Here is a 24880-nt window from a genome sequence, read left to right as displayed (position 1 = left end):
AGTTATGCATTTTCAGGTACATTACAAGGCGTCAGAAAAGTGTAGCTTGCTAGGAAGGTAGCCTATCTTAAGAATGTCAACCCCTACAGCCCATCACTGCAATTTTGCAATTATTATTATTATTATTCAAAATATAAAGCAGTGGATTCTCACCACATTCGATGACGATGAGTAAAAAAAGAAGTTAATCGTAAGTGTTAGTGATTAGGCATCTGGGGATCGACAGATATTAGACGGTTTTTCTTTTTTCAAATCGCGCCACCTCCTGGCGGTAATGGAATAACGCATGACTTTTGTTTTGAAATGCGTCTGTGAATGAATAGCGGAAGTGTGCAGTAGTAGCAGAAGCAGCATGGCGTACACGGCGAAAATCGGACCATCTATTTTGAGTAGCGATCTGTCGCAGCTCGGGAGGGAATGTGAGCGAATGATGGAGTGCGGTGCTGATTATCTGCACCTTGACGTTATGGATGGGTGAGGAGAAGTAAAGTTTGCAATTCTTCATGTAACTTTCTCATCTCACCTAATGTTGACCTGCAGGCAGTTACACCTTTAAATGTCACAGAGAGAGCATATTAAGTCATTTTAATTAACTTACCAAAAACATAATATTTACGTTAGTTGTCCGACATTTTGGCACAGGAGCTACCGCATCAGTTCACTCCAATTACAAAACTGTGACATTCCACAAAACTGTGACACACAAGAAGTCGTGCACAGCTTGGTAAAGTACAGCACTGCATGGTGACAAGAAGTAAATGATCTGATTTCACTCTATATTTTTACATAAAGTGAAGTGTTGACTAGATCCGCCAGGTTTAAGCATTCAAAGTTTGGGTTCGATAACATTTTTGAAAGAAGTCTTTATGCTCTCCAAAGCTGCATTTACTTGATTAAAATACAGTACAAACAGTAAGAATGTGTGGAATATTATTAGAGTTTTGAATGAAACTTTTGAATGATAGTGTATATTCATTCATTCATTCATTCATTCATTCATGAATGATTGAATGAATGATAAATGTAAATCGTGTCAATAATACAAACCAATGTTTGGTACCAAACTAGTTTGTCCCCTACTGTAAAAGGTTATTAGACTATATTTGCAACTCTGTTATCCGTTCTGCTATGGTGTCCATTTATTTTGTGTTTCAGGCTCTATTTTGTACCCTAGTCATGAAGAGTGCCACATATACATAAAATTAAAAGTTGATGAATCATGTGTCAGAAGTTAAGACATCTAATTCTGCCTCCCTGGACTCTTTCCTTCATCTTTGTATCTAAAGGCATTTTGTTCCAAACATCACATTTGGGCATCCTATGGTGGAATGTTTACGAAGCTGTATCGGACCTGATCCATTTTTTGGTGGGTTCCAGTCTTTGCAAAATTTCCTCTACTCTTGTTTCTAATACGTTTGAGCTGCGCACATTCTGGTCCTCCTTTTGGGACATTTTTGTTAATAATCTGCTAAAGTGGGCACCCTGGGTTCTTTCACGTTTTCACTCTCTCACTCTGTATTGTTAAATAAACATTGCTCATAGGATAAACCAGATAAGCTAAACCTTGCAGTGTTTGAAAGCTTTGCTTACGCTTTGCTTTATTACAGACATGCATATGATGGTGTCCAGGCCAGAGCAATGGGTGAAACCCATGGCAGCAGCAGGAGCCAATCAGTATACTTTCCATCTAGAAGCCACAACCAACCCTGGCAACCTCATCAAGGAAATCAGAGAGAGCGGCATGAAGGTCTGTGTGAAACGGGGGAACAACCAGTTTTGTTTAAGACCTCAAAATGTATGTATGTATATATGTATATGTGTATATATATATATGTGTGTGTGTGTGTGTGTGTGTATATATATATATATATATATATATATATATATATATATATATATATATAATATTATCTTAGCTTGTGCCAAGTAGTTAACACTGAATATTATCAGTTTGTATTAAGGACCTAGGAACTTGGCATATATCAAATTTGGTATGTCTTAAAAAGACCATGGCTGATGATTAACAACTATCAAATTGCTTCATTGCACTGAAAAGCACAAATAAGCATATACAATGATGCATAAAGAAGCATATCATATAAAAACGTGATTTAATTAATTAATTAGGCATACACTTATATTATAGGCAGATGCAACAGAATGTTGTTTTGACTGCTATGGCCCTGATTATTTAGATTTTAGGCGCCCTCTGCTGACTAACAGGAAATTATTTTTCTTTATTTAAAGGGATAGTTCACCCAAAAATGAAAATTATCCCATGATTTACTTGTGTATATGACTATCTTCTTTCAGACGAATGCAATTGGGAGAGATATTTAAAAATATCCTTGTTCTCCAAAGATTTATAATGGTAGTGAACAGGGGGCCTGTTTTGAAGCCAAAAATGAATGCATCCATCCATCCATCCATCATAAATATAATCAAGACACCAGGGGTTAATAAAGGCAGGGCTCCAGGGGGTTAATAAAGGCCTTCTGAAGCGAGGCGAAAAATTCTAATCTAAAATAACTAGCTTCCGTCAGACGGCCATACGCAGAATGTGCAAGTCGACTTGAGCCAAATAAGTAATCTCCAGATGCGATGTATGGCTGTAGGAGTATCGTAAGCTTAGACACCACTCGTGGTTCAAACAAATAGGGCTGTGCAACAAACTGAAGCTCTTCTCTTATATCGAAATCCTCGACATTTCTCTTTAAAATTTCTCGTTTTAGACTTATGATTCGTGACCAGTGTTGTTTTGCTCTATCCTCTGCACTTCCACGTTTGTCATTGCGTCATGCGTCAGGTCAGAGTTCACTCTTCTGCCGCAAATTGATGCGTACGGCTGTCTGCCAGAAGCTAGTTATTTTACTTTATAAAGTTTTAAATATGGATATTTTTCTTATAAAAACCCACCGCCTCGCTTCAGAAGGCCTTTATTAACCCCCTGGAGCCGTATGGATTATTTTTTATGATGGATTGGATGCATTTATTTTGGGCTTTAAAACGCCCCGTTTACTACCATTATAAGTCTTTGGAGAGCCAGGATATTTTTAAATATATCTTCGATTGTGTTCGTCTGAAGAAGATAGACATATACACCTAGGATGGCTTGAGGGTGAGTAAATAATGGGATAATTTTCATTTTTGGGTGAATGAGACCAAGTGCTACTCATAGTAAAAGATGTAACAACCACCTTATGATTTTTATTTTTGATGCAGGTTGGTCTTGCCATCAAACCTGGAACAACTGTTGAGGAATTGGCACCATGGGCTGGACAGATTGATATGGCTCTCGTCATGACAGTAGAGCCTGGCTTTGGTGGTCAGAAATTTATGGAAGATATGATGCCAAAGGTATGCAAGTGTATTTTGCCTCTAGTAGTCTCATTTAGATTCCTCAGACAACAACATTGAAGATGCTTGGGCGTCTGTACAGGTAAGTTGGCTCAGGAGTCAGTTCCCTTCTCTGGACATTGAAGTGGATGGAGGAGTCGGACCAGACAGCATCCACAGATGTGCTGAGGTACACAAGTCACTTACCTCTCACATATTTATTGGTATGAATACAAAAGCAAGAAAATTTACAAGTGTTTTACTCCTCTTTACTTTCCTAGGCTGGAGCAAACATGATCGTGTCGGGCAGTGCCGTGGTGAGCAGTGATGACCCTCGTTCTGTAATCGCCCTCCTCAAAAATGTTGTTATTGAGGCGATCCAGAAACGTTCTTTGGACCGCTGAGCATCTTGACTTTTTACCTCCAAGTCTGTTTTCATCCACCACTGAAAGTCATTCCTGCAGATTCTGAGAGTCCTTTTTAATGTACAAATTTGTTTTTGAATGTCAGTGGTGCTTGTGAACGGATGTGCCGAGGGTGTGTTTGCACATCTACAGACCACGAGAACTGCCTTTGCGAAGACTTTTGTTTAGAGTCAGCAGGAGTTTTCAGATGCATATGGCCTTTAAGAACTGTGATCAGACAGAATCTGTTCTCTCCCCGGTGACATAAGTTTGATTATTTCCCTTATAATTAACCTCAATTGTTTTGATTTCTCACTTATTGTTTGTCATAGTACCAGTCACAGTGGTTGAGTCAACAAACTGTTACACCATTGATAAAGCTGCTCATAACTGCTTGAACAGTTATTTGTCAATTGTTCAGGTTTGTTGGTTATCAAGTAAAGAATGACCTTGTAATGCGGCAGCATAAGCTTTACATACTGTAATACATTTGCTGCAGATTGAGTTTAAATGGATTTTGACTTTATTGAACATTCCATCAACCAATCTTTCTAATACCCTGATATGATAAAAGTGTAAATCAGAATACTTTAAATTGTGTTATTTGTCTGTTTTACCCATTGATGCCATATGAACATGCACTGATCAGTACTGAGCGTTGCAGCAACAGCAATGTTTCAACACACTGATCAAGCAAGGCTGCTACATCTGTTAGCAGTTTATCTACACAAGTACAATGACACATTTTAACACATACATTAATGTATAGTTTTGAAATTAAATGTATTGTAGTAAAGTAATATTAAAATAAGTACGTACATAACAGAAACAGATGCTTTAATGTCATTTGTAATTATTTGCAAGTTTAAGTTGTCAGTCTACAGCCAGGACCTCAGGATGGCAAAACCTGTGCCTTCCAAAATATGATCCTTCACCTCTTTGTGCCATCCTTCGACCAAATCTTCCAACAGGTCGTATTCCTCTGCCTTTATACCAAACGGCATCAATGTTTGGATCTACAGGGAATAATATTAGGAACAGGAACATATTGTATGATACATATGATATTATATATTATTATAGCAAACATATTTAAAATATTTTAATCAGTAAAATCGTACCTCTGATCTCCATTGAGCGTAACGGAAGCTCATCATGAGGTTTTGGCTGGGTAAAACATGCCAACAGCATAAGGAGACAGAGCAAGACACACAGCTTTACAACCATGGCTTAGTGTCTCCCACCAGACTGAGAGAAAAGTGTCACCTGGAAAAAAACAAAACAGAAAAACGGCAATCAAAATTATAATTAGTCTTTTTTCACCATTAAATAAACTAGTCAAAACAACAACAACAAAAAAGACTATTTAAAAATGCTTTCTACTGGCTTACTACTTTGGTTTTTATGTTTTGCAGATATATATATATATATATATATATATATATATATAAAATCATGGCTATAAAAATGTCTTTGTGGGAAAATATATGACAAAATATAGCCTTTACTAATACACTCTTAGTAGAATAGCACCAAATAATGACTGTTCTTTAAATTGAATTGTAATGTTTTCTATTTGAGAATGCTAAATTTCATAAGATTTTTAATTGAAAATAGTAATTTTATTAAATGGTAAAATAGTCTTCTAAACCATATTTTGTAAATTACAATGCATTGACACTTACAGGACGTTGTAAGCTGTTCACCTCTTGGTATTCTGTGTTCCTCAACTGTCAGATGAAAAATCCTTTAATGCAGAAGCAGCATAAATGTGTCTTGTCTTCAAAGTAGCAGTTATTCAGAGGATTCGAGATCTTATGGTCTTGTCATAGCCGTGAGTATATGAAAGAACTTCTGAGCAGCTTTCTTGAGTCGTTCTCAGAGGTTGAGGATATTCTCATCTGGATAGCCTGATCCACTAATTTATACCTCCTCTGGGGGAGGGTGAAGACTGCACAGCTTACATGTACACACAAAACATCCTTACACTAAATATGCAAAACATAATGTGGATATGAAGATGATGATAACCCAGCATATGTTGGAATTGAGCTTGGCAATGTTATTGATTTGTTAATATATCGCTGACATAGAGGATAAAGTGATGGAAAAGAAAAGGGTTTAAGAAATTTAATGAGCAGAAAAAACAAACATAATATATGAAAAATATATCAAATACAATATTTCATGAAATATACCAAAGGAAACTACATAGAAATCTGAATTAAGATATTAAATATTGACTATATTCTAAATATTGATTATAAATATCAAAACTACAGCAGTTATCAAGTGTAGTAAAGACAAAATTTCTAATATGTGCATAATTGATATTTTCTATTCTAAGAAACAGCACATGCTACAAGGTGAGCCTCTCATTTATCTGAATCTGACGCTTCAATCTTTCATTAGATAAGGAAGTATTAATTATATATTATTAAGCTGGGATGTTCTGAGTTTGTATTCTATCATGGCCCACTGAAAATATGCGAAAGAGCGCTAACTTGCTGAATTTGCTTCACATAATGACCAGCTTCCGTAAAGCTCTTGCTTCATTGCTGCCTCCTTCAGAGAAAACAAAAAGGACAGTGTTAGTACACAAGACTTGTTTCCTCATGATGTCTCTTACATTAATCCTGAGTGAAGTTTGATTAAAAACTGACCAGTAAAGTGATTTTGGTGACTTTCTAAAAAGGCAACCTGTTAAGCAATTAATTTCATTACAGCTCCCATTATAACCAAGCTGAAGATTTTTCATAGGCCCTTTCATGACCACAGGAGATGGATAGTCGATTTGTTCCACAGGCTGAACAGGGGACCTGATTGCTATCAGTTTATGCGTTAAAATCACTGTGTGTGGTTCAGAATCTATTATGAGGAATGAAGAAACAAATCTTACAACTATTGGGATTTGTATCTGGCAACTGTGGTAGCCATCTTTATTTGTTTTCATTTTAAACAATATGTCTATTGTTTTATAATCTAAAACTGGACAAAATAAATTCCATTTGGTTTGATATTTTGTTTTGTAATTCCAACACATTCAAAGGGATAGTTCACCAAAAAATGAACATTCTGTTATCATTTACTCACCCTCAAGTTGTTCCACACCTGTATGAATTTCTATCTTCTGCTGAACACAAAAGAAGATATTTTGAAGAAAATGGGTAACCAAACAGTTGATGGTCCCCATTGACTTCCATAGTATGAAAAAAAAACCCACCAAAAAAACAATATTATCATCAATGGGGCCCACCAACTGTTTGGTTTCTGACATTCTTCAAATCATCTTCTTTTGTGTTCAGCAGAAGAAAGAAATTCATACAGGTTTGGAACAACTTGAGGGTGAGTAAATGATGACAGAATTTTCATTTTTGGTTGAACTATCCCTTTAAGTGTAGAAAAAGAAGAGGAAAACAATCATAGCTTTGCATTTTTTACAACACAAAGATGATGGAGTTAAATGAATGTAAATGACAGATTACATGTTATCGAAAATGCAGTATAAAACTTTGCTCTTACTAATTGGAAATTCATGCAACACCCTTGATGGTTGAGGAGCCTGAATGGAAAAGGGAAGAACAGAAAACTATATTTAGCCTCTTTATGAACTTGCTATATTGCTCATAATGTGTCGAAAGAAAATTATATATATATATATATATATATATATATATATTTCTGTGAGAGTTTCAGTACATTCTTCTGTACTGCCAATGTGCTGGAAAACTAAACAGGAATATGTGACTGTGAGCAGCTGGATCTCCACATACCCGTCTGCGGGACGTCTCCACTGTCATCCCTGCAGCACTCAAAGCAGCGATTCTTTTCTGAATGTCTGTAACCTTTAAGTAAGCAAAAAGCAACTTTTAACAGACAACTATAGCAGGAAGTTTATGAATTGGAGTGCATTCTGGAGTACATTTTGATGTTTAGACTGAGTGGCATACCCCGCTTTGAGTGCTCTGGACACTGGCGGCTGCCATTGCAACTTTACCCTCTAGTTGCGACAGTTCACAGCTGGTTGTATTACTAAACTCAAAGGAACTCACCCGCTTCTGCTTTTTTAAGGATTTATGTATATTCGGCTTTGCTTTCTGAAGTATACAATTAGAAACATATTAAATTATTAAGAACAGCAGAGTTAACTAAAGCATTTGTAAGGAAACATGAATAAAAATTTCACACTTCATATTTAACAGGTTTTTAGTGCTGATAGTTTACATACTCTTACCCATTCAACCTCAAGGGGCCACTCATGTCTGACATTTCCAAGTCCAGCTGAAGCTCCTCTCATAGTTGAAGCATGGTAAAGGGCCCCTTTCTTTGGAGAGTCCTCTGAAGATTTCGTTGCATCCTCCTCATCAGACGACAGGCCTTTGTCACTTATTTTTTCAGTAAGTTCATCAAGCTTTTTTCTGAGCTCAAGCTCCTCTAAGTCAGCTGGAGACAAATCTTCCACCTTCTGCTCAACCTAAAGGGAAAGCAGAAGAATAATGATGCTGAAAATTCACTTTTACAATCACAGGAATAAATTAAACTCTAAAATGTTTTAAAATATAAAACATTTATTTGTAATATTACAATATTACTGTTTTACTATATATTTTTGATCAAACAAATGCAGTCTTGGTGAGCATAAGACACTTCATAAACCTAAAATCATAACCTGTTGGTTGTGCAAATTACTTCAAACTTACCAGTTCTGTTGATCCCCCAATTACCGGTAAGGCAATTTTCTTCTCCAAACGGCTCAGAAGAGTCTCGATTGCTGACATACGCATGTTGAGCTCAATAATCTAGTGTCATAGAGATACAAAATGTACTGTATGTGTTGCATGTGCCAAAAACACCTGCACTGATTTTAAAAGAAGCTGTGAAGCCTCATTAGGTTATAGAAGTATAATGGACTTTAGTCTCTATAGCTTTGCATTTAAACAAAGACATTATGACAAATGTCACATCAGTTTGACAGGTGATCATTACCACAGTTTTTGTCATGAATTTTGACTTTACCTGTGGAGGAACCTCATCTGGTGAGGGCTCCCTAAGTAGGGCAGGACTGTATATGACATTCATCTCAGATTCATCATCATCCTCTGAGTCTTCCAGGCTGTAAGAAAGCTCACGGTGGAGGTGATAGTTAGCGCTGCCAGCTGAAGAGAGACTCATCTTGGAGAGGGAACGAGATTTTGTCATCCTCTGTTCTAGGTGTGGTGTGCAGTCATCTACTGAAAGCAAACAAAATACTTCTTCATGAGTTATTTTATGATGTAAATACTGGAATGAAATATAGAGGAATTTATGAGTCTATCCAACAAGCCTGGCAAGAATTTTGTCCAGTCAGTTCAATTAATGTAATTTTAGTATTGCGTTTATAGTGTCTTAGGTTTATATTCCCAGCACAAAGTAGCCTAAACCTTACTGACAGTAAGAAAAAACATTGGATGGCCTGAAGGGGAAACCCATTCACCTCTACAGAGTCTTGAAAAAAATATAAATCCTCAGAAATCTGTAAGGGAAATTGAAGCGGATAGCACATATTACCAAAATGAGAGGGTTTGTCCAGACTTCTCTGGCTGATTTGCAACATGTCCTTCATCTCATCACCTCTGCCATGAGTTCCATTCTCCAGGATCTGCTTAAAGGTTGTGGACCAGTTGTCTTCATTTACTGAGTCCTTACTCTGGGTTACTTTCTCTTGGCTACCTGAATACTTAAAAAAAAAAAAAAAAAAATGCAAAAAATTTAAAATACAAACAAACAAACAAATAAATTTATTTAATGAATTATTAAAAAAAAAAATTATTGTCACATATAGCACTGACCTGACCTGAAATCATGTGCTTAAAATGTTAGCATATTTTATCAAATAAAATAAAATTTACTATTTTACAAACTAAACTAAATATTGTCTATATACCAATTCAGTAAGAGTCTTTACTGAAATAAAAAGGAAAGAAACCCTGATGCTGTCATTTCAACTTTGGCTTGACTAATTTTGTGATGATTTGCTTCAGTGAGGAAACAATCAAGATTTAAACACACAGTCTTATCACTGTTAACATTCAGAAAATGCTCAGCGGGTGCACTTTACAGCATTTGTTTAGCACACTGGTTGGACAAATCACAAATTTTTCACATCACTGCTAACCGTTTATTTTTTATTTGCCAATCTAATGTACTTTTCCTAACAATTTAAAATTCAAAGCAGCTGGCACTGCTACTTTTTGTGGCAACATAGAGTGGTAATGTTTCTTTGCACACTTCAGTATTTTAATGTTTGCTGTATTATAGGTTCACAACATTTTCTTATTTCTGACATCAGATGTGCAAGAACAGAACATACGAACCAGAAGTAAGGGGGTACGGGAATAGGCGGAGTTCTCAACGCCAATATTAAATTCAAGGGGATCAACAGGAAGCAGCCGTCTGCCTTTTCTCATCTTTAGAGAGAAAGAAAATGGTTAAATAAAGTCAGCTGATCTACAGAATTGCATACTGACTTTCTCACAATAACAAATAAATGTACATTAGCAATAGATGTTATTAAAGATTAGAACAGAAGGGTTATACAAAAGGTTTGACTGTCTAGTAGAGTGGGCAGTGAATCTGCCTGCATCATGCCCAAATTCTGTTCTCTCTTTATTTTCCTGTCTTCTCTCAAAGGCCCATAAAACTAAAAGCAATTGAGATATAGACAGATTTAGTATGTCCTTCAAACTGGCATTCTGTCTGTAGAATTACAGCTGTTCATGTGATCTTCAAAACCACCTCCAGGTGACAACGTGAGTCAAAATCATATAATGAGAACAAGGGAAAATTCAGGCCATAACTGAACTAAATAAATCTGTTAAAACTAAAATAATATTTGAGCACCAGAGGGCGATCTCGCACTACTGTTTAACTGACAGAACTGCTAACACACTGTAATGCGCTGACCCTGCCTCTGGTTTTTTTTCCTGTACTCTAATAACATCAGTTTCTGATGTTTAAGGGATGGTACACTACCAGGCTGAAGTGGCGTCTGTCGGCCCTCTCAGATTGCTCATCTTCCTGGTTAAACAGAGAGCCAGCTGTGTGGATGACAAGAGTTACAAACATAAAACTTTGATCTCAGACAAGAAACCCTGTAGTGATTATCGAGTCTGACAAACACATTTTAACTAATATATTCAAAATTATGTTTTTCATTTTATGTAGGATTTAGGCTCTCTCTTGGATTTGTCATTAAAAAACTTTTTACTAACTAAACGCTTTTCTCTTTTACAGCTCCAAATGTAGAAGTTGTCAGATAGATGACTATGGCCCAAAATTAGGTAATTATTAAGTATGTCTAACATAGATGAGTTCTACTCCAATGGCATAATTTTTTCCAGAAAAGATTTATAGTTTAAAATGTCATATAGCTATTGTCATGGAGTTACAAAACTGTATTGTTTACAGCTATTATTTAAAAACATAATACATTTAGTTGCAACATTAATGAAAGATTATATTCCTTTTTCTTCCGCAGACATTTTGTTATCCATGTTCCCTGCCTTATTTAATCAAAGATAATGTGAGTGCAGATGGCTGCTGTATTGTTTGGACAGATGAAAGACATTCACTGATTACTTTAGATTCTTGCATGACATCACCGTTCATAATGTCTATATCACAAAGGAAGAGGATTTTTTTTTTAACTCACTGTGAACTTCAGGCATGCTGTGCGTGTCATCATCTCGAGGCTCTGTGTGATGGGGGTGGGGGGTTAGCGAGAAAGAGCGAGAGACAAGAGACAGAAAATTAGCTGTGATTGGTTACAGAAAGCAACTGCTGTTGAAAGCAGCAAAACAGGAATTAAACTGGCTTCAACTGAAGCTAGTTCACACTTACTCAAAAAACAACAAATATCAATGGCTGTTGAGATTTTGCTGGATCGGTGTGTTAACCACATTGGTGTTTTTTTGGGGCAGTGTGAACAACATTTAGCCTACTTTTTCAGAACATTTCAATTCCAACAACAAACTTTATAGTGTTGGTGTTTGTTGGCCTTTATTCGCCAGTGAGACTCACCCTTAAATATTATGTACATCATTATATAATTAAGATATAATTGTAACATTTTTGTTTGGAACATTGTTAATCTCATTTCACTCAAACAGCAATGTTCTCTTGCTGACCTCTGTATTCAGGACAGACAGAGCTTGAAAATTGGATAAAAGAGAGACACTCGAGTCCAGGCACTGGAGAGAAAAAAACATGTGACTGTGTAAAAAGTAAATCACATGGATGATTCGGCACAGCCAATTCTCTCTCTCTCTCCCTCTGAATCCCTTACTAAATCCTTCAAAGTTATAAGGGCCTCTCTCCTCTAAGCTCTGCCTTCAGTGTTCCTGCTGTAAGTCATCTGTCAGACATTGCTTAAAAAATTGTTTTCCATTAACAGATGGCACAGTAAGAATCAAATCTCATTTTGTAATAACTAACTGACTTTCTAAATTTATAGTTTTCCTATTAGAATTCAGTAGAAATAAGAAGAAATGAAGCATGCTAACTTGAGTGGTTGGAACAGGGTAGAGGCTCTATCATTTTTTATTTAATTTTCCTTTTTTTGGGGGGGAGTGATTACCTAGTATGTATCAGTATAGTGCAAAACCACCATTTTTTATTTTACTTGGTTTAACCACAGTCAGTGACTGTCTTTGTGTCATGGACCACAACAAATTTTGGGTTATACAGACAGTTTATGGAAACCTCTATATCTTAGCTCAGGATGGCCCTATAGCTCCGTGAAACAAAAATTGTTTCCTAGTGAACATTTCAAGGTACGAGTATATAAAAGTAAAAATTGCAAGTATATAAAAATGTGCAAATTCTTGTTCCTTAGACTAAAGATTTAAGTCCAAATGTGATGATCAAGATTGCTTGCTGCTCAGGGTTCCACTTTTAGGGTCAGTTTATAATGGAAAGGATTCGAGTATCATGGAATGACCTTGCTCAATTAAACAGCCTACCTCTGAGGTCAGTTTGAGAGCAGGCACGGTCGCTGTTCAGCCTCTTGAAAAGTGAATTCATGACCTTTGCACTGCCAAAACGCTTGAAGCGAGAGCGTACATTCTCATGGAACCATTCCAGAGTTCCAATCTTAAGGATTCTATAGGAACAAAGATAAAAACAAGAAAAAACAAAATTTATTCAGTCAATCCAACCCAATCTCATGAGAAAGCATAACTATTTTACGAGGTGGTGATTTTATACGAATTCGTACGATGTGACGTATGAAAATTTAAGATTTTTAGAAAACATAAGCATGAAGGTCCACTGCTAAACCTAACTGTTGGTGGGGTATACGAAGATTGTACAAAAAAATACAAATGAGATTGTATTCACCAAAATTCTGCCATGAGATGACATGAGATTCTACCATTTGCCATGTGAGTGTGTTGGTCAATCAACAAAAAAATGGTAATTTCATAGGCTGGATCTACCACCAGTATTGTTTCTTCTCCATACAACATAATTTACTTAAGCAAGACATGAGAGGTCATGCTATATTGTGAGCTAATAATGTTAATGCATACATTATATTATATATATACATATATAAATAAAATAAAGTTTATTTACAGGAAGTGAACTTTGTGGTTTAGTTAAGTGTAAGCAGAACTGGTGAAGATGAGTCATCAATCCAAGTCATTCAAACAATATGTAAAACAGTCTAAAACTTAGTCCTTATTCATGAAACAAGCAGAATAGTTCAAAACCCCATTCTTTAAAACCCCATAATTTATTAATTGAATGTTACAATTTACATAATAATAGTTCTACGTATTCGTAATGATTGTGTTTTATGTCCAATTGCCCTGTGTGTTGTTCCTTTGATATGTATCAGGTGCTGACCTGGACATGTGGCATGGATCACACACCCAACCGCGGTCCTTCTTGTTAAAACGGCTGCAGGACTTGCAGACAAATAGCTTGCAATCCAGACACTGGCGCTTGTTGTTGACAAGGAATTTGAAGGGTTGCAGACAGCGGATGCAGAGTGAATCACTGAGTTTAGGCTGATATTCCAGCAGCTCTCTCTTCGTATCCTCTTTCATTATTTTGGTCTTGAGTTCCCTGTATGAATAAAAAAAAAATAATTGAGATTTACTTGCTCACATGCTGATTTTTTCATTGTGGTGTGTAAAACAAAGTTGTGGCCTCTTGTCCAAATGGTAAATGGTAGTCAATGAAGTTAAACAACGTATTTTAAAAATGAAACATCATTTAACAAAACTGCTAGAATATGGAACACTGACTGGTATTAGACACTAGATTAGATTAGATTTACTTGCTCATGTGCTGATTTTTTCATTGTGGTGTGTAAAACAAAGTTGTGGCCTCTTGCAGGTCTCACAGGAAGTTCACTGCAAAAAATTTTGGTTTCATAAAATTTTTTCAGAACAAAATAATAGCATTAATAACAGGTGTCTTGCCATTTATTTAAAAATGATTTTTTCAGCTTTTCACTCTTTTGGTTTTGTTCAAGGGCTGCGTTCCACTCCAGTTTTAGACACGCACTCGCGAACTTCCCTAAGCACTTCCCCTCGGGGGAATCCCTGCCACCATTTTGAAGTGCGTTATACTTCATGAAGTGGACGAAGGAAGTTTATATGGACAGACCCGGTCAAAATCGAGGAAGCGAGTCTACTTCATAGACATTATAATAAACATTATTTATTATAATGTCTATGGTCTACTTCATATGTACACTTCAGGCAGCTCCATAACCCACAATGCAACACGATTGTAACGTCACCGCATATCGCATTTAATTTACCCCACCACAAACAACTCTATAATATATTAATAATATATATATTTTTTTTTAAATACTTAAAACACACATATATACATATAGAATGCTGCATTAAACAATTTTGTAAGGGGAAAAAAAAATAATAATAAATCAGCTCCATTGCGAATTCCAAGTGATCAAGGACGTTCCAATTCAGCACACTGCAAAGGTTCCGCCAGTAGTGGGCACTCATGCAACTTAAGCAATGACGTACATCCGGAGGGAAGTTAGCGAGGGAAGGGCATTTAAAAAACGAACTGGGATGCAGCCATTGTTTCGTTCATAGGCTAGCCCTCTAGTGGTCAATGCATATTTATTAGCGGCGGCACCGTTTGATGGCGTCACACGACAGAGGTGCACAGGTGAGGACGCTGAAACCATTTTGGAAACGGGATTTAACGGGATCAATCGATAGATTTTTCATTTGATCAATCAATCAGTTCATACAAAGAGTGAACAGAGGAAAAAACAAACATCATATCTAAAATCCTTGTAATAATCTTAGAATATGACTTTTACATTAATTGAAAGTCATAACAGAACTTTTTTTGTTAAATGATCAGTACAGTTGTCTAAAATATTCAATCAGTGCCACAAGTATTTGGCAATACTATAAATTCAACACCACAGCCATGGAAAATTTAGCTGGGAATCAAATAAAGAATGTTAAAGTTAAGATTGTATATGGGAAAAGTGTAGTTTCAGCTGATCAAAGCCCAATTGTTAAAAAGTGTTAGGCTGTGATACAAATCTGGAAATCAGTAGGGCCTATATTTTGCTCTCCAGGATCAGGTAAACCATTTTACTTTTGTGCCGGTTTTTCAAAGCAACATTGAATTGGATCACCCAGATCCCCTTCCATTTCTTATTAACAATCAGACCCTCATCTGACCCACAACAAATAAATAAAAACAAACAAATACATGCAATGAGGGATGCAATTGTTAGAAACTAGTTTTAATTGGTTCATCTCTGATGATTGTGTCTTTGTAAATTAATATACAGTAATAATAAATGACAGTTAATTTATTTATTTATTGATACTTTAGTGCACTGGAAGGCTTAAATGGCCACCTCTACACTATCTACTTTATCACTGTATAACAAATCAAGTACAAAATATAAAGGTTTATAGACTATACACTAAATCAGGGGTGCCCAACCCTGTTCCTGGAGATCTACCTACCTGCAAAGTTTAGCTCCAACCCTGATATAACACACCTGAATCAGCTAATTAAGATCCTCAGGAGTACTTGATTACAGACAGGTGTGTTGAGCAGGGCTGGAGCTGAACTCTGCAGGAATGTGGATCTCCAGGAACGGGGTTGGACACCCCTGTACTAAATGATACAAATGTTGCTGTATTTGACCAATTTTAATGTTTTATTACATTTTGTTCCTGAAATCCACTCTGAATCTACCTTCAGGATAATCCTTTTTTTTCCTTTCAAAGGTATCCCATCTTACTAAAATGTTAAGAACAACAAATATTGAAAGTCTGATTCAGAAACAAGACTGGATTATGAATCCGATTTCAAGATCCCTTTTCCACCCCTTTGAACAATCCATTTTTAAGACTGGTTTAAATCCGATAGCTGAAATCAATCCTATTAAATTTCTTTTAAACAACTAGGCCTAGATTGCTTTAGATCATCAGCACAAGTGAGCATAGTAGAGAGAGGAAATGACTATCCCATGGTTTCTAGTCTTCTTTTGAAAACCTCCATTCGTAATGTGCCAGTTTCTCAAGCTTTATGGCCAAAGTGATGGCCTTCTAGCACAATGACCTCTCTGTATCACAGCTGTGTAGCATTAAAAATGGGATATTTAAGTCATTTCTGCTAAATCTGCTCTTTTCAAGAAAAAAAACAGCTAAGAGCTTTCCTCCACATGTTGAATGGTTATGTGCCTGTGGCTCTTTCAACTTTTATTTGGCAAAAGTTGAAAGCATTTCAGCATAAGTCCATGTGTATGTCAAATATCTTATATCACAGCATAATCAATTCATAAAAGACACATGGAACTAGAGATACATAGAGAATAACTCTTTTTAAAAAATTTTGTCTTTTTTGTATATTTGTACAATTTTTTTGCATATTTCACCCAGTGACAGTGTGCTTGGTTTCGAATATGCGAATTAGATCTAATTAAGCCATAGTGCTTGAACAAGAACAGTAGCAGACTACATAGTATTCATGTTTACTATGAAAGTTCGAATTGCATTAAATTAATTTGGCTTATTCAGATAATTTGCTTAGATTAGCACTTGTTTTTTTTCTTAAATGTTCAATGAAATTGAAGATTGCAATGCATGAGTAACATTGTACTACCACATCATATTCCAAAGGTTTTGATCATCACCACATTACAAAGTCTCCACAGGACTATTTTGAGCTATAGCCTTCCAACTGTGAGAGAACTGAGAGAAAAATGTCAGTCATGTGATGTTTTTCAATACTCTGAGACAAATCCTATTACCTCTTTTAAAATGACTGGAATTTAGACTCAGCCTACTGATAATGTTTCTGAGGAGGTGTCTAAAGCTTAAAAAATTCTGCTGTTTTTTAACAAACAACATAAAGTAAAATCATCACAACAAATTAAAGACAGGCTGACAGCATATGAGTGAATATCAGGCCTGTCACAGGAATTGCTGTTTACAAGCTCTTTTCTACAACATTGCCTACAAAGTTAACACTTGACAGATATGCAGGTGGCGTGAACAAGTATACCACATGTCTGTAAGTGTGACTGTGCCACATCCGTGACTTTATTATAAGGATTAAAAAAAATGAATGGTTATGGTCTAGACAATATAGGCTCACAAGATGTGATGTACATGATATAACCACAACTTACTGCATTCACAAGACATTTTCTTGGCTAGCTGAGTCATTAAGCCACCCCTTAAAAGAGATTAAAAAAGGCCAATTAACTGAACTTTAGAGAATGACGAGTATTGCACCAATAGACATGTTTTGAAGGTTCTTTCAGAAAGTATCAGTGGTAAAGTGACCTATACTTAAAGAAATTCTCTTTTCATAATAACAAGTTCTCCACTGAAAATGATTTCAGATTTATTTCAAATGGGTTGACATAAGGCTAAGTGCTGTGGAACTTGTTCCTGAGATCCATATTTTCAAGCATAATAAATTAATGACAGACAGATTCCAGTTAAATGATAAATCCCAGATGAACAGACTACAGAAGACCTTTAGTAAGCAAATGCCAGCAAACCACTTAAGGTTTACCAGATTCACAATATGAGTAAGCAGTCGTTCAGATTGGGCCAATGATAGGATAGTCAGACAAAACCATCAGTTAATGCCATGATTATGGGTGTCTCACCCTAGCCTGTCCTCTTCTTTCTGTCGCAGATGAAAGTCTCTCTGGATCACCTGCCAAACGTGCTTGGCTTCATCATCTGTCAGCCTGGAGAGATCCAAACTCTTCCCATTGCTGCTGCTGGGCATCATCTTGAATCTCATCTGGTAGAATGAGGAAGCCAGTAAACCAAATCACAATGATTCTTTGTTACCAAACGTGTAGAATAGTTTTCAGAGACAGAACAAATAATGATTCGGCCTCATTAATTGCATGCTAGCACCCAGCTAGTATAAACAAGTAATTTACTTCTCACAGGTTGAACAGTTTATTTCAGCTCATTTCCTTGAGAATGAATGGCCACATCAAAGGTTTAATATGCAATAACATTTGGGAGTGAGCATATTTGTAAACGAAATGGTTATGTTGCATTTTCCATTCTGTCATTAGACTGGCATCCATTCATACTTGGGTTGAATCTACTTATAAAAACTTTTTTATTTTTTTAATTTAACATTTTATGATCTTATTTTGCTTGGGGTCCACTTATGTTAGTCTAAAAAAAAGTTGTTTTTTGTTTTTCTTTTTATAACCATTTTCAACCCTATCTCTGACCCTCAGAATAATCCCCCCCCCCCCCACACCCCCTTTTTTTTTGGGTTGCTTATCCTTTAAGACTAATATGCAAACTGCGGGTCAGCCATTGTCTATTTGCAGATAAAGGGATGTTTTTTAGTTCTCCTAAAAGAAAACAACATCAATTTGTTTAATGGTATAAACAAATCAACCAATTAGAATCAGTAATTTAATTTGTCCTTCCTTTAAACACTTGAATAGCAGTGTGACTAGCTGTTCACAAGCAGCTGGAAATGATTTTTGAGCTCTGAAAATGATTTTTAAATCCAGTGACATCATTCTCTTAAACATGTTTCCATCTTCCCTTATACAATGATCAGTTGAAAAGACTCAGTTATACAATGTTTATTCAAAGATGCATTAATTCCTTCTCAACTGCAAAAGGACAACTAATCAGCAGTGCTCTAACAAGTTATAATGCTTTCAAGTTCTCTGTCTTTCCTGTATACTTCATGACATTAAAGCACCAAGGAGTCTTTCCACCTGATTTGCCATTCTGCTGAAGGAAAAGGTAGGGGTTGTTGATATTTTGCGCACAAAGCACAGTTTCAAACACACAAATTGTGGAAAAAATAAATAATCGTCCAGTCCACTACATTAAATAATTTTTTAGGGAAATGACTAAAATGATTTTAAAAAATTAGAGGTGATGTAGAATAATTTTGTAACATTGCACAAACTAAAATTATAGTATTTGTTTATTTATTGGAATTGGTTCACACTGTACTGTACAGTATCTGCCATTCCACTCAACATCTGCACTTAAGCTCTTATATCCTACCGCTGGTCCTTTAGGTCTTTATACAGCGGAAAACTGGTTTATTGTTAAGCAATAAGAAATAATACTCCAGCGCTCTAGGCATGTTATTTCATTCAGGAGGAGACTACCTGATACACAGCTATGGCAAGCTTGGCTTCAATGATTTAGATGAATGTTGCACAATCACAAACACTATATAAAATACAAAACAACTAATCATTTTACATGTATGAAGTATACACAGGACCTTTAAATAGATTTTGTCATTATATAGCCTAATAACAGCTATGTAGTGTAAAAAAAAAAAAAAAAAGTTTACCTGAACTTGATTCAGCAGCCTGTAGTAGTCCAGTGGGATTTCAGCTGACCAATTTTCAGACAGAAAATCAAACTGCTGTGTTTATCACATGTCCAATTAACTGTGGGGTTGGGAAGGGCCAGTGAAATATTTAAACCCCACCTCAGAGTTCTCTTTGAAACAACATCTGATTTAATCTTTTAAATTAGCTTCAGCAAAAGCTGGATATTGTTACAGCTTAAATCAGCGTAATTGTCACAGTTCTAAAATTCATGTTCCAAGTTTGTTTTTAGTTGCATACTTAAAGTATGTGTTCGCATTACATATGCTTGCTCCGCTAACAACCTTTTTTTCCCCAGTATATCTGCCGGCAATGCAAGTTGTGTTTACTACTGTGGAGGAAATGTATTTATTCATGTTGTTTTTTTCTGACTTGAAGGTAGTGAAGTTGGTTTAATTATTTAGTTATGTTTAAAACAATACTTTTTTTTTTTTTTTTTTTAAACCAAATAGCATAACATAGTGTTGTTATTGCTGTTATGGGTCTGATACAATTTTTATTGAAATTATTTATCAATTATTTTGTATATTAAAATTATGGCATGCAGCAGATATTCGAGATGTGACAGCATGGACAAATGAACTAAAATGCTCTCTTTATATTCATCTCAACTTCCATATAATTATTCATCTTAGAGATCACTCAGTAGTGGTTAAAATTCTATGGTTCATCCATTTTAATTGATTTTCTACAGTGTTTATACTGTTTCCATTCAAAGCAAGTTTAAGTTATTGCTTTTGCATGGCCATGGAAGGAAAAGTGCATGACTTCATTTCAACCGGAAAAAATATTCATTCTAGGCTGGTGACTCTGATTAAGTTTGCCCAAGATAGATTCTTCTGCAATGCTGTAAATGTTCTACCATTTTCTTTATACAGGGACATCTATTCATGACTGTGGGAAAATGACAAATCCCAAGCTACAACTACGTTCAGAAAGGTCTACCTATGAGTTTCTAAAATACTACACATCCTGAAGCTTGGTTTGTAACCTGTTGTGAGAATAAATCTTAAATATAGTAGGCAATAATAATAAAAAAAAATCTTATCTTGACTGATTTGAATTGATAATCTATAAGATTTATGCAATCTGTAGACTGACATACGGTAAAAGCAGTGTTGAATCATACTATTTATTTGTATCAGATAAATGCAAACACATATAGAAAATCCCAGGTACGTACATGTTGTGCTAAGGAGCCGAAGAAATTGAAATATATAATGAACTGTCAACAAAATTTAGCTCTATTTGGTTGTTAGCAAGAACAGCCCCCTCTGCCGTCAAGAAAAGAAATAACATCTCTAAATGTGTTGCAGTGGTCCTTAGCAGGGTAGATGACATTTTCCATTTTACACGAATGACAATGATGCCTTGTGGGTTAGGCGAATAATCTGTTCAATGTGTTTTTACTGTTTTAAGGCTGCATAATTCAAATATTACATTTAACAAAAACAAGGCTGAAAAAAAAATTTCACAACCCCAAAAAAATTATGGGTTGTGAATTTTTTTTTTCAGCCTTGTTTTTGTTAAATGTAATATTTGAATTAACTATGACACTGAATATGACTTGTACTCTGGCTAAGTTCCAAAGCAAATTTGTATTTTATTATACATCACATCATGTAGCTTTTGCTTTTTCCGTACTGTCTTTAAGAAACAATCTCTCGTCACATGAAATAAATTGTTCTCTAGGATGTTAAAGCAGGAAATTTTATGTTTTTAGTTTACTTGGCACAGACAAGAAAGGGATGTCTATCAGTTTTAGACAAAACACGAGGAAATAGCAACATTCCGCTCTGAACATATGAGCTCATGTAACTTTACTGAGAGCATGTGTGCTGGTGAAGTTTTGTGGATTAGGATATGAAATTCAAGATAATCATACAATAACATTTAACTTATTATAAACATGCATATTGTTCTCATTATAATGAACACAAAACAACTAATACTGTCTAGCATTGCTTTAAAAAAGGAGCTCATGATGGCTGTAGAACTTCTGTGATTTTTTTAAAAAAAATTTTAGGCTTACATCAAGACAAAGTCTTAATGGATAAATCTTAGTTCAAGAGCACAGAGTCTAACAGACTATTGCTCTCCATTTTCTAAGCTGCCTCAGTGTAGAAATGTGCCTGCAATTTATGTGTTAGACACCCAGACGCGTAACCATTACGAGTACACTACTCCTTCGATGTAATTCCTTTCCTGTACTACAGCAGTCTTTCCTTTTTACTCTCTCAGTTTACACAAAAACCTTTCCGTTTGAGCTGGACGGGAGTTGAGGGAAATGTTATGCCTAACGAATGTGATGCTTCCCAAACAAACATTAGGCATGATTCATTTTAATCATGGAAATTCTAATTTCCAGCCTCAGTACATATGTACATCATGGAAAAAATGAGTATGATTTTCAAGCACAATGTCTTTTTCAAAGGCACATTTTCAGGACTCATGTTCTGCTGTATATTCTAAAAGTTCCATCACACCAAGTTTCACTACATTTCCAGCTCTGAATACTGTATGCATTATGAAGCATTAGTCATTGCGGCATTGTAGTCATGGTTACTAGGTTCAGAATTTAAAACAGCAGCTGCCGGTACAGGACACCCAGTGAGATTTCAATCGAGTTCATTGTTCAGATAGATTGGTGATTCAGTGAAGCAACAAGGGAGAGTTAAACTGTGGCTGCTGCTGGCAGCTGGAACGGGGGATTTGTTGTGTGCTTAGACCATTCTGAGGGCCAAGGACTTTAACACAGGGGTTTTTATTCCAGATTGTTAGTCTCTTGTAGTGGGCATAAAAGTGATTCTTGTTCATGTTGCGAAATCCTATTCTAAGATGTAAACAGCAAATAGGTAAATGAAGGCCTGATTGTAGGTTGTCTTTGATGGAGAAAAAGAATATATAATAGTGCAAGAACTTGTTGATCATAACACCAGTTTTTATTTATATAGCATAAGTGCTGTTAGTGATTTATTAAATTTATAACAGATTTGCTGAAATACCAGTGGTCACAACTTTAGCTAGCCAGAGCAATCTGGACACAGTATGTGACCACAGCTTTTGTTCTCATCACTAACATGTAATCCTGACTCAGTATATGCATATTTTTATCCACTAAAGCTTTGGATGTGCAGATTTGTTTGGTGCCAACTTCTTTGTCTTTAGGCTGCAACAGGAAGACTCTTAAAATGCTGAAGTCAAATTCAAAACAGATATACCCCTCAAACTGTCCAGAGAGAGAAAAAGGAAAAGATTATGGTGAAAGGAGGACTTTAGAAATGTGTTTTGCACATGGTGTGCACAGCTGCCAGCCATCTCTGAAAATCCATTTCATCTGATTTAGAGTCTTCTCACAGAAATGAAAGAGAGAAAGAGTTCGGAAACCAGCACAATCAGATGATCAGCTGCAATCTACATGAACATTCTGTCTTGTAGACCCTTTGATTAGAATCCTATAGGATCTACATATGAGGACAGCTGGTGCCTTTTTGCACATCAATCTCAGTGGCAAATTCATTTAGATGTCTTGGTTTAGCAAGTCTGTCATTTATGATGATTTTGCTTTCATTTTAGGTGCATCAGAGTCTTACAGTTCCTTTTAGACCAAACATCCTTACTCAGTTTAGTTTGTGTTGCTCAGACCCGGCCTGTGTCCAGCTGGAACTAATCTGCAGTCTGTGAATCATCTTTATTGATGGTCTGTGCCCACCTGGCCTTGTGTAAAACTACAGAAAACCACAGCTCATGTTGAAGAGAAAGGGATTTAGACTCTCAAAGTCTAGTTAATGAAACTTGCTGAATGTGTAACTTCATATTTTTGCTTTTAAACAGATTTTAACAGAATATTTGGCATTCAAAAGAGTTTGTTGATTTTGGAGTACACTAATACCTTTGTTCAATTCTTTGCTAGTTCTAATAGCTGGATGAACATTGATGAATTTTTATAGTGCAAGCCAACACTGCTTGATAAACAAGCTAAGTATTTGCAAATGATTGGCAATGATTGTACCTATTTACTTTTTATTTTCACTGGATCTAGCAGCAGGCTACAATTCAGAACCAAAACAAACACAGTGTAACAGTGTAGCAGCAGAATGGACAGAAAACTGCTACCATTAATAGTTTTTGTTTTTAGTAGTGCACTGACATATTGAGTTCCCATTCTCCAGTCCTGTCTCTGCTGTATCTTTTTTTACAGCAATCAGCAATCAGTTTTATCTAGTTTTATTTCTTGCAGGCTGGTTTGCGGATGTGTGTGATTCAGCATGGTCCATGACTAAGCAGAGGAAACTCTGATCAGGGAATTTCACAAGAACTCCACAATATCCATCCAGTTACCCATGGAAAGTCTTAGGCAACACATAATTTTTCCATGAAAAGGTAAACGGAGGTTTAAACCCACCATTACGATTTTGTTACTATACAAGCATGTAAGTCAAGCAATATTTCCAACATTCAGATTGTCCAGTGTATCAAAACCATGATAAAACCCAAACAATTGTTTGCTTTATCTTTAAGTGCCATTCTGCTGCTTTCAATAATTTGTGAAACAAACACTGATATCTGCTAGTCCTAATGGATTGATATCTGCTATTTAAACTGAGCCCACCAGCACAAAAGATGAAGCCTCATGGGTTTACAATACAGGTCCCGAAGTAAATTAGATTATTACTGACTGCCTTATATAGTCTCAGCTATTTCATTGGAAGAGTGTGGTCATATTTAGTATAGTATATTATTTTACTTATTTATTTTTATGAGCTTATAGGAACACGTGCTCCTGTGAAGTGCTTTTGTCTCTCTGTAACATATTAGTACATACAGTATCTCACAGAAGTGAGTACACCCCTCACATTTTTGTAAATATTTTATTATATCTTTTCATGTGACAACACTGAAGAAATGACACTTTGCTACAATGTAAAGTAGTGAGTGTACAGCTTGTATAACAGTGTAAATTTGCTGTCCCCTCAAAATAACTCAACACACAGCCATTAATGTCTAAACCGCTGGCCACAAAAGTGAGTTCACCAGAGCTTCACAGGTTGCCATTGGAGTCCTCTTCCACTCCTCCATGACAACATCACGGAGCTGGTGGATGTTAGAGACCTTGCGCTCCTCCACCTTCCGTTTGAGGATGCCCCACAGATGCTCAATAGGGTTTAGGTACCGTCAGCTTCTTTAGCAAGGTAGTGGTCGTCTTGGAGGTGTGTTTGGGGTCATTATCATG

General features: G+C 36.0%; 3 protein-coding genes across 11 annotated transcripts; 1 reads left to right on the top strand and 2 right to left on the bottom strand.

Moving 5' to 3' along the window:
• The first annotated feature begins 298 nt into the window (after nt 1-298).
• On the top strand, nt 299-4569 carry rpe (ribulose-5-phosphate-3-epimerase). 4 transcript variants are annotated; one of them, XM_051905525.1, is made up of 6 exons: nt 299-474; nt 1287-1366; nt 1608-1747; nt 3223-3357; nt 3440-3526; nt 3618-4569. In XM_051905525.1, the coding sequence occupies exons 1-6, from the start codon at nt 353-355 to the stop codon at nt 3738-3740; spliced, it is 687 nt and encodes a 228-aa protein (XP_051761485.1). In that variant the 5' UTR covers nt 299-352; the 3' UTR covers nt 3741-4569. The 4 variants fall into 4 exon arrangements, with proteins under 4 accessions (XP_051761485.1, XP_051761484.1, XP_051761487.1 ...); XM_051905524.1 differs by having other exon boundaries at nt 1608-1795; XM_051905527.1 differs by lacking the exon at nt 1287-1366 and having other exon boundaries at nt 333-474.
• prlh (prolactin releasing hormone) lies at nt 4246-5703 on the bottom strand. The gene is made up of 4 exons (XM_051905528.1): nt 5426-5703; nt 4862-5006; nt 4676-4756; nt 4246-4463 (listed from the first exon to the last, which is right to left on the bottom strand). The coding sequence occupies exons 2-4, from the start codon at nt 4965-4967 to the stop codon at nt 4354-4356; spliced, it is 297 nt and encodes a 98-aa protein (XP_051761488.1). The 5' UTR covers nt 4968-5006; nt 5426-5703; the 3' UTR covers nt 4246-4353.
• A 152-nt stretch (nt 5704-5855) lies between these two features.
• Nucleotides 5856-19722, bottom strand: mlphb (melanophilin b). 6 transcript variants are annotated; one of them, XM_051905516.1, is made up of 15 exons: nt 19608-19722; nt 17917-18056; nt 13626-13847; nt 12740-12879; nt 11431-11472; nt 10752-10816; nt 10094-10186; nt 9288-9456; nt 8757-8971; nt 8441-8539; nt 7975-8214; nt 7793-7837; nt 7514-7585; nt 7263-7302; nt 5856-6305 (listed from the first exon to the last, which is right to left on the bottom strand). In XM_051905516.1, the coding sequence occupies exons 2-15, from the start codon at nt 18054-18056 to the stop codon at nt 6259-6261; spliced, it is 1629 nt and encodes a 542-aa protein (XP_051761476.1). In that variant the 5' UTR covers nt 19608-19722; the 3' UTR covers nt 5856-6258. The 6 variants fall into 6 exon arrangements, with proteins under 6 accessions (XP_051761476.1, XP_051761472.1, XP_051761474.1 ...); XM_051905512.1 differs by having other exon boundaries at nt 7691-7837; nt 19608-19721; XM_051905514.1 differs by having other exon boundaries at nt 7691-7837; nt 8757-8968; nt 19608-19711.
• Nucleotides 19723-24880: the final 5158 nt, after the last annotated feature.

This window comes from Ctenopharyngodon idella, chromosome 9 (genome assembly GCF_019924925.1).
Source record: "Ctenopharyngodon idella isolate HZGC_01 chromosome 9, HZGC01, whole genome shotgun sequence".
NCBI lineage: Eukaryota > Metazoa > Chordata > Actinopteri > Cypriniformes > Xenocyprididae > Ctenopharyngodon > Ctenopharyngodon idella.
This window is presented reverse-complemented; position numbering and strand designations above follow the sequence as displayed.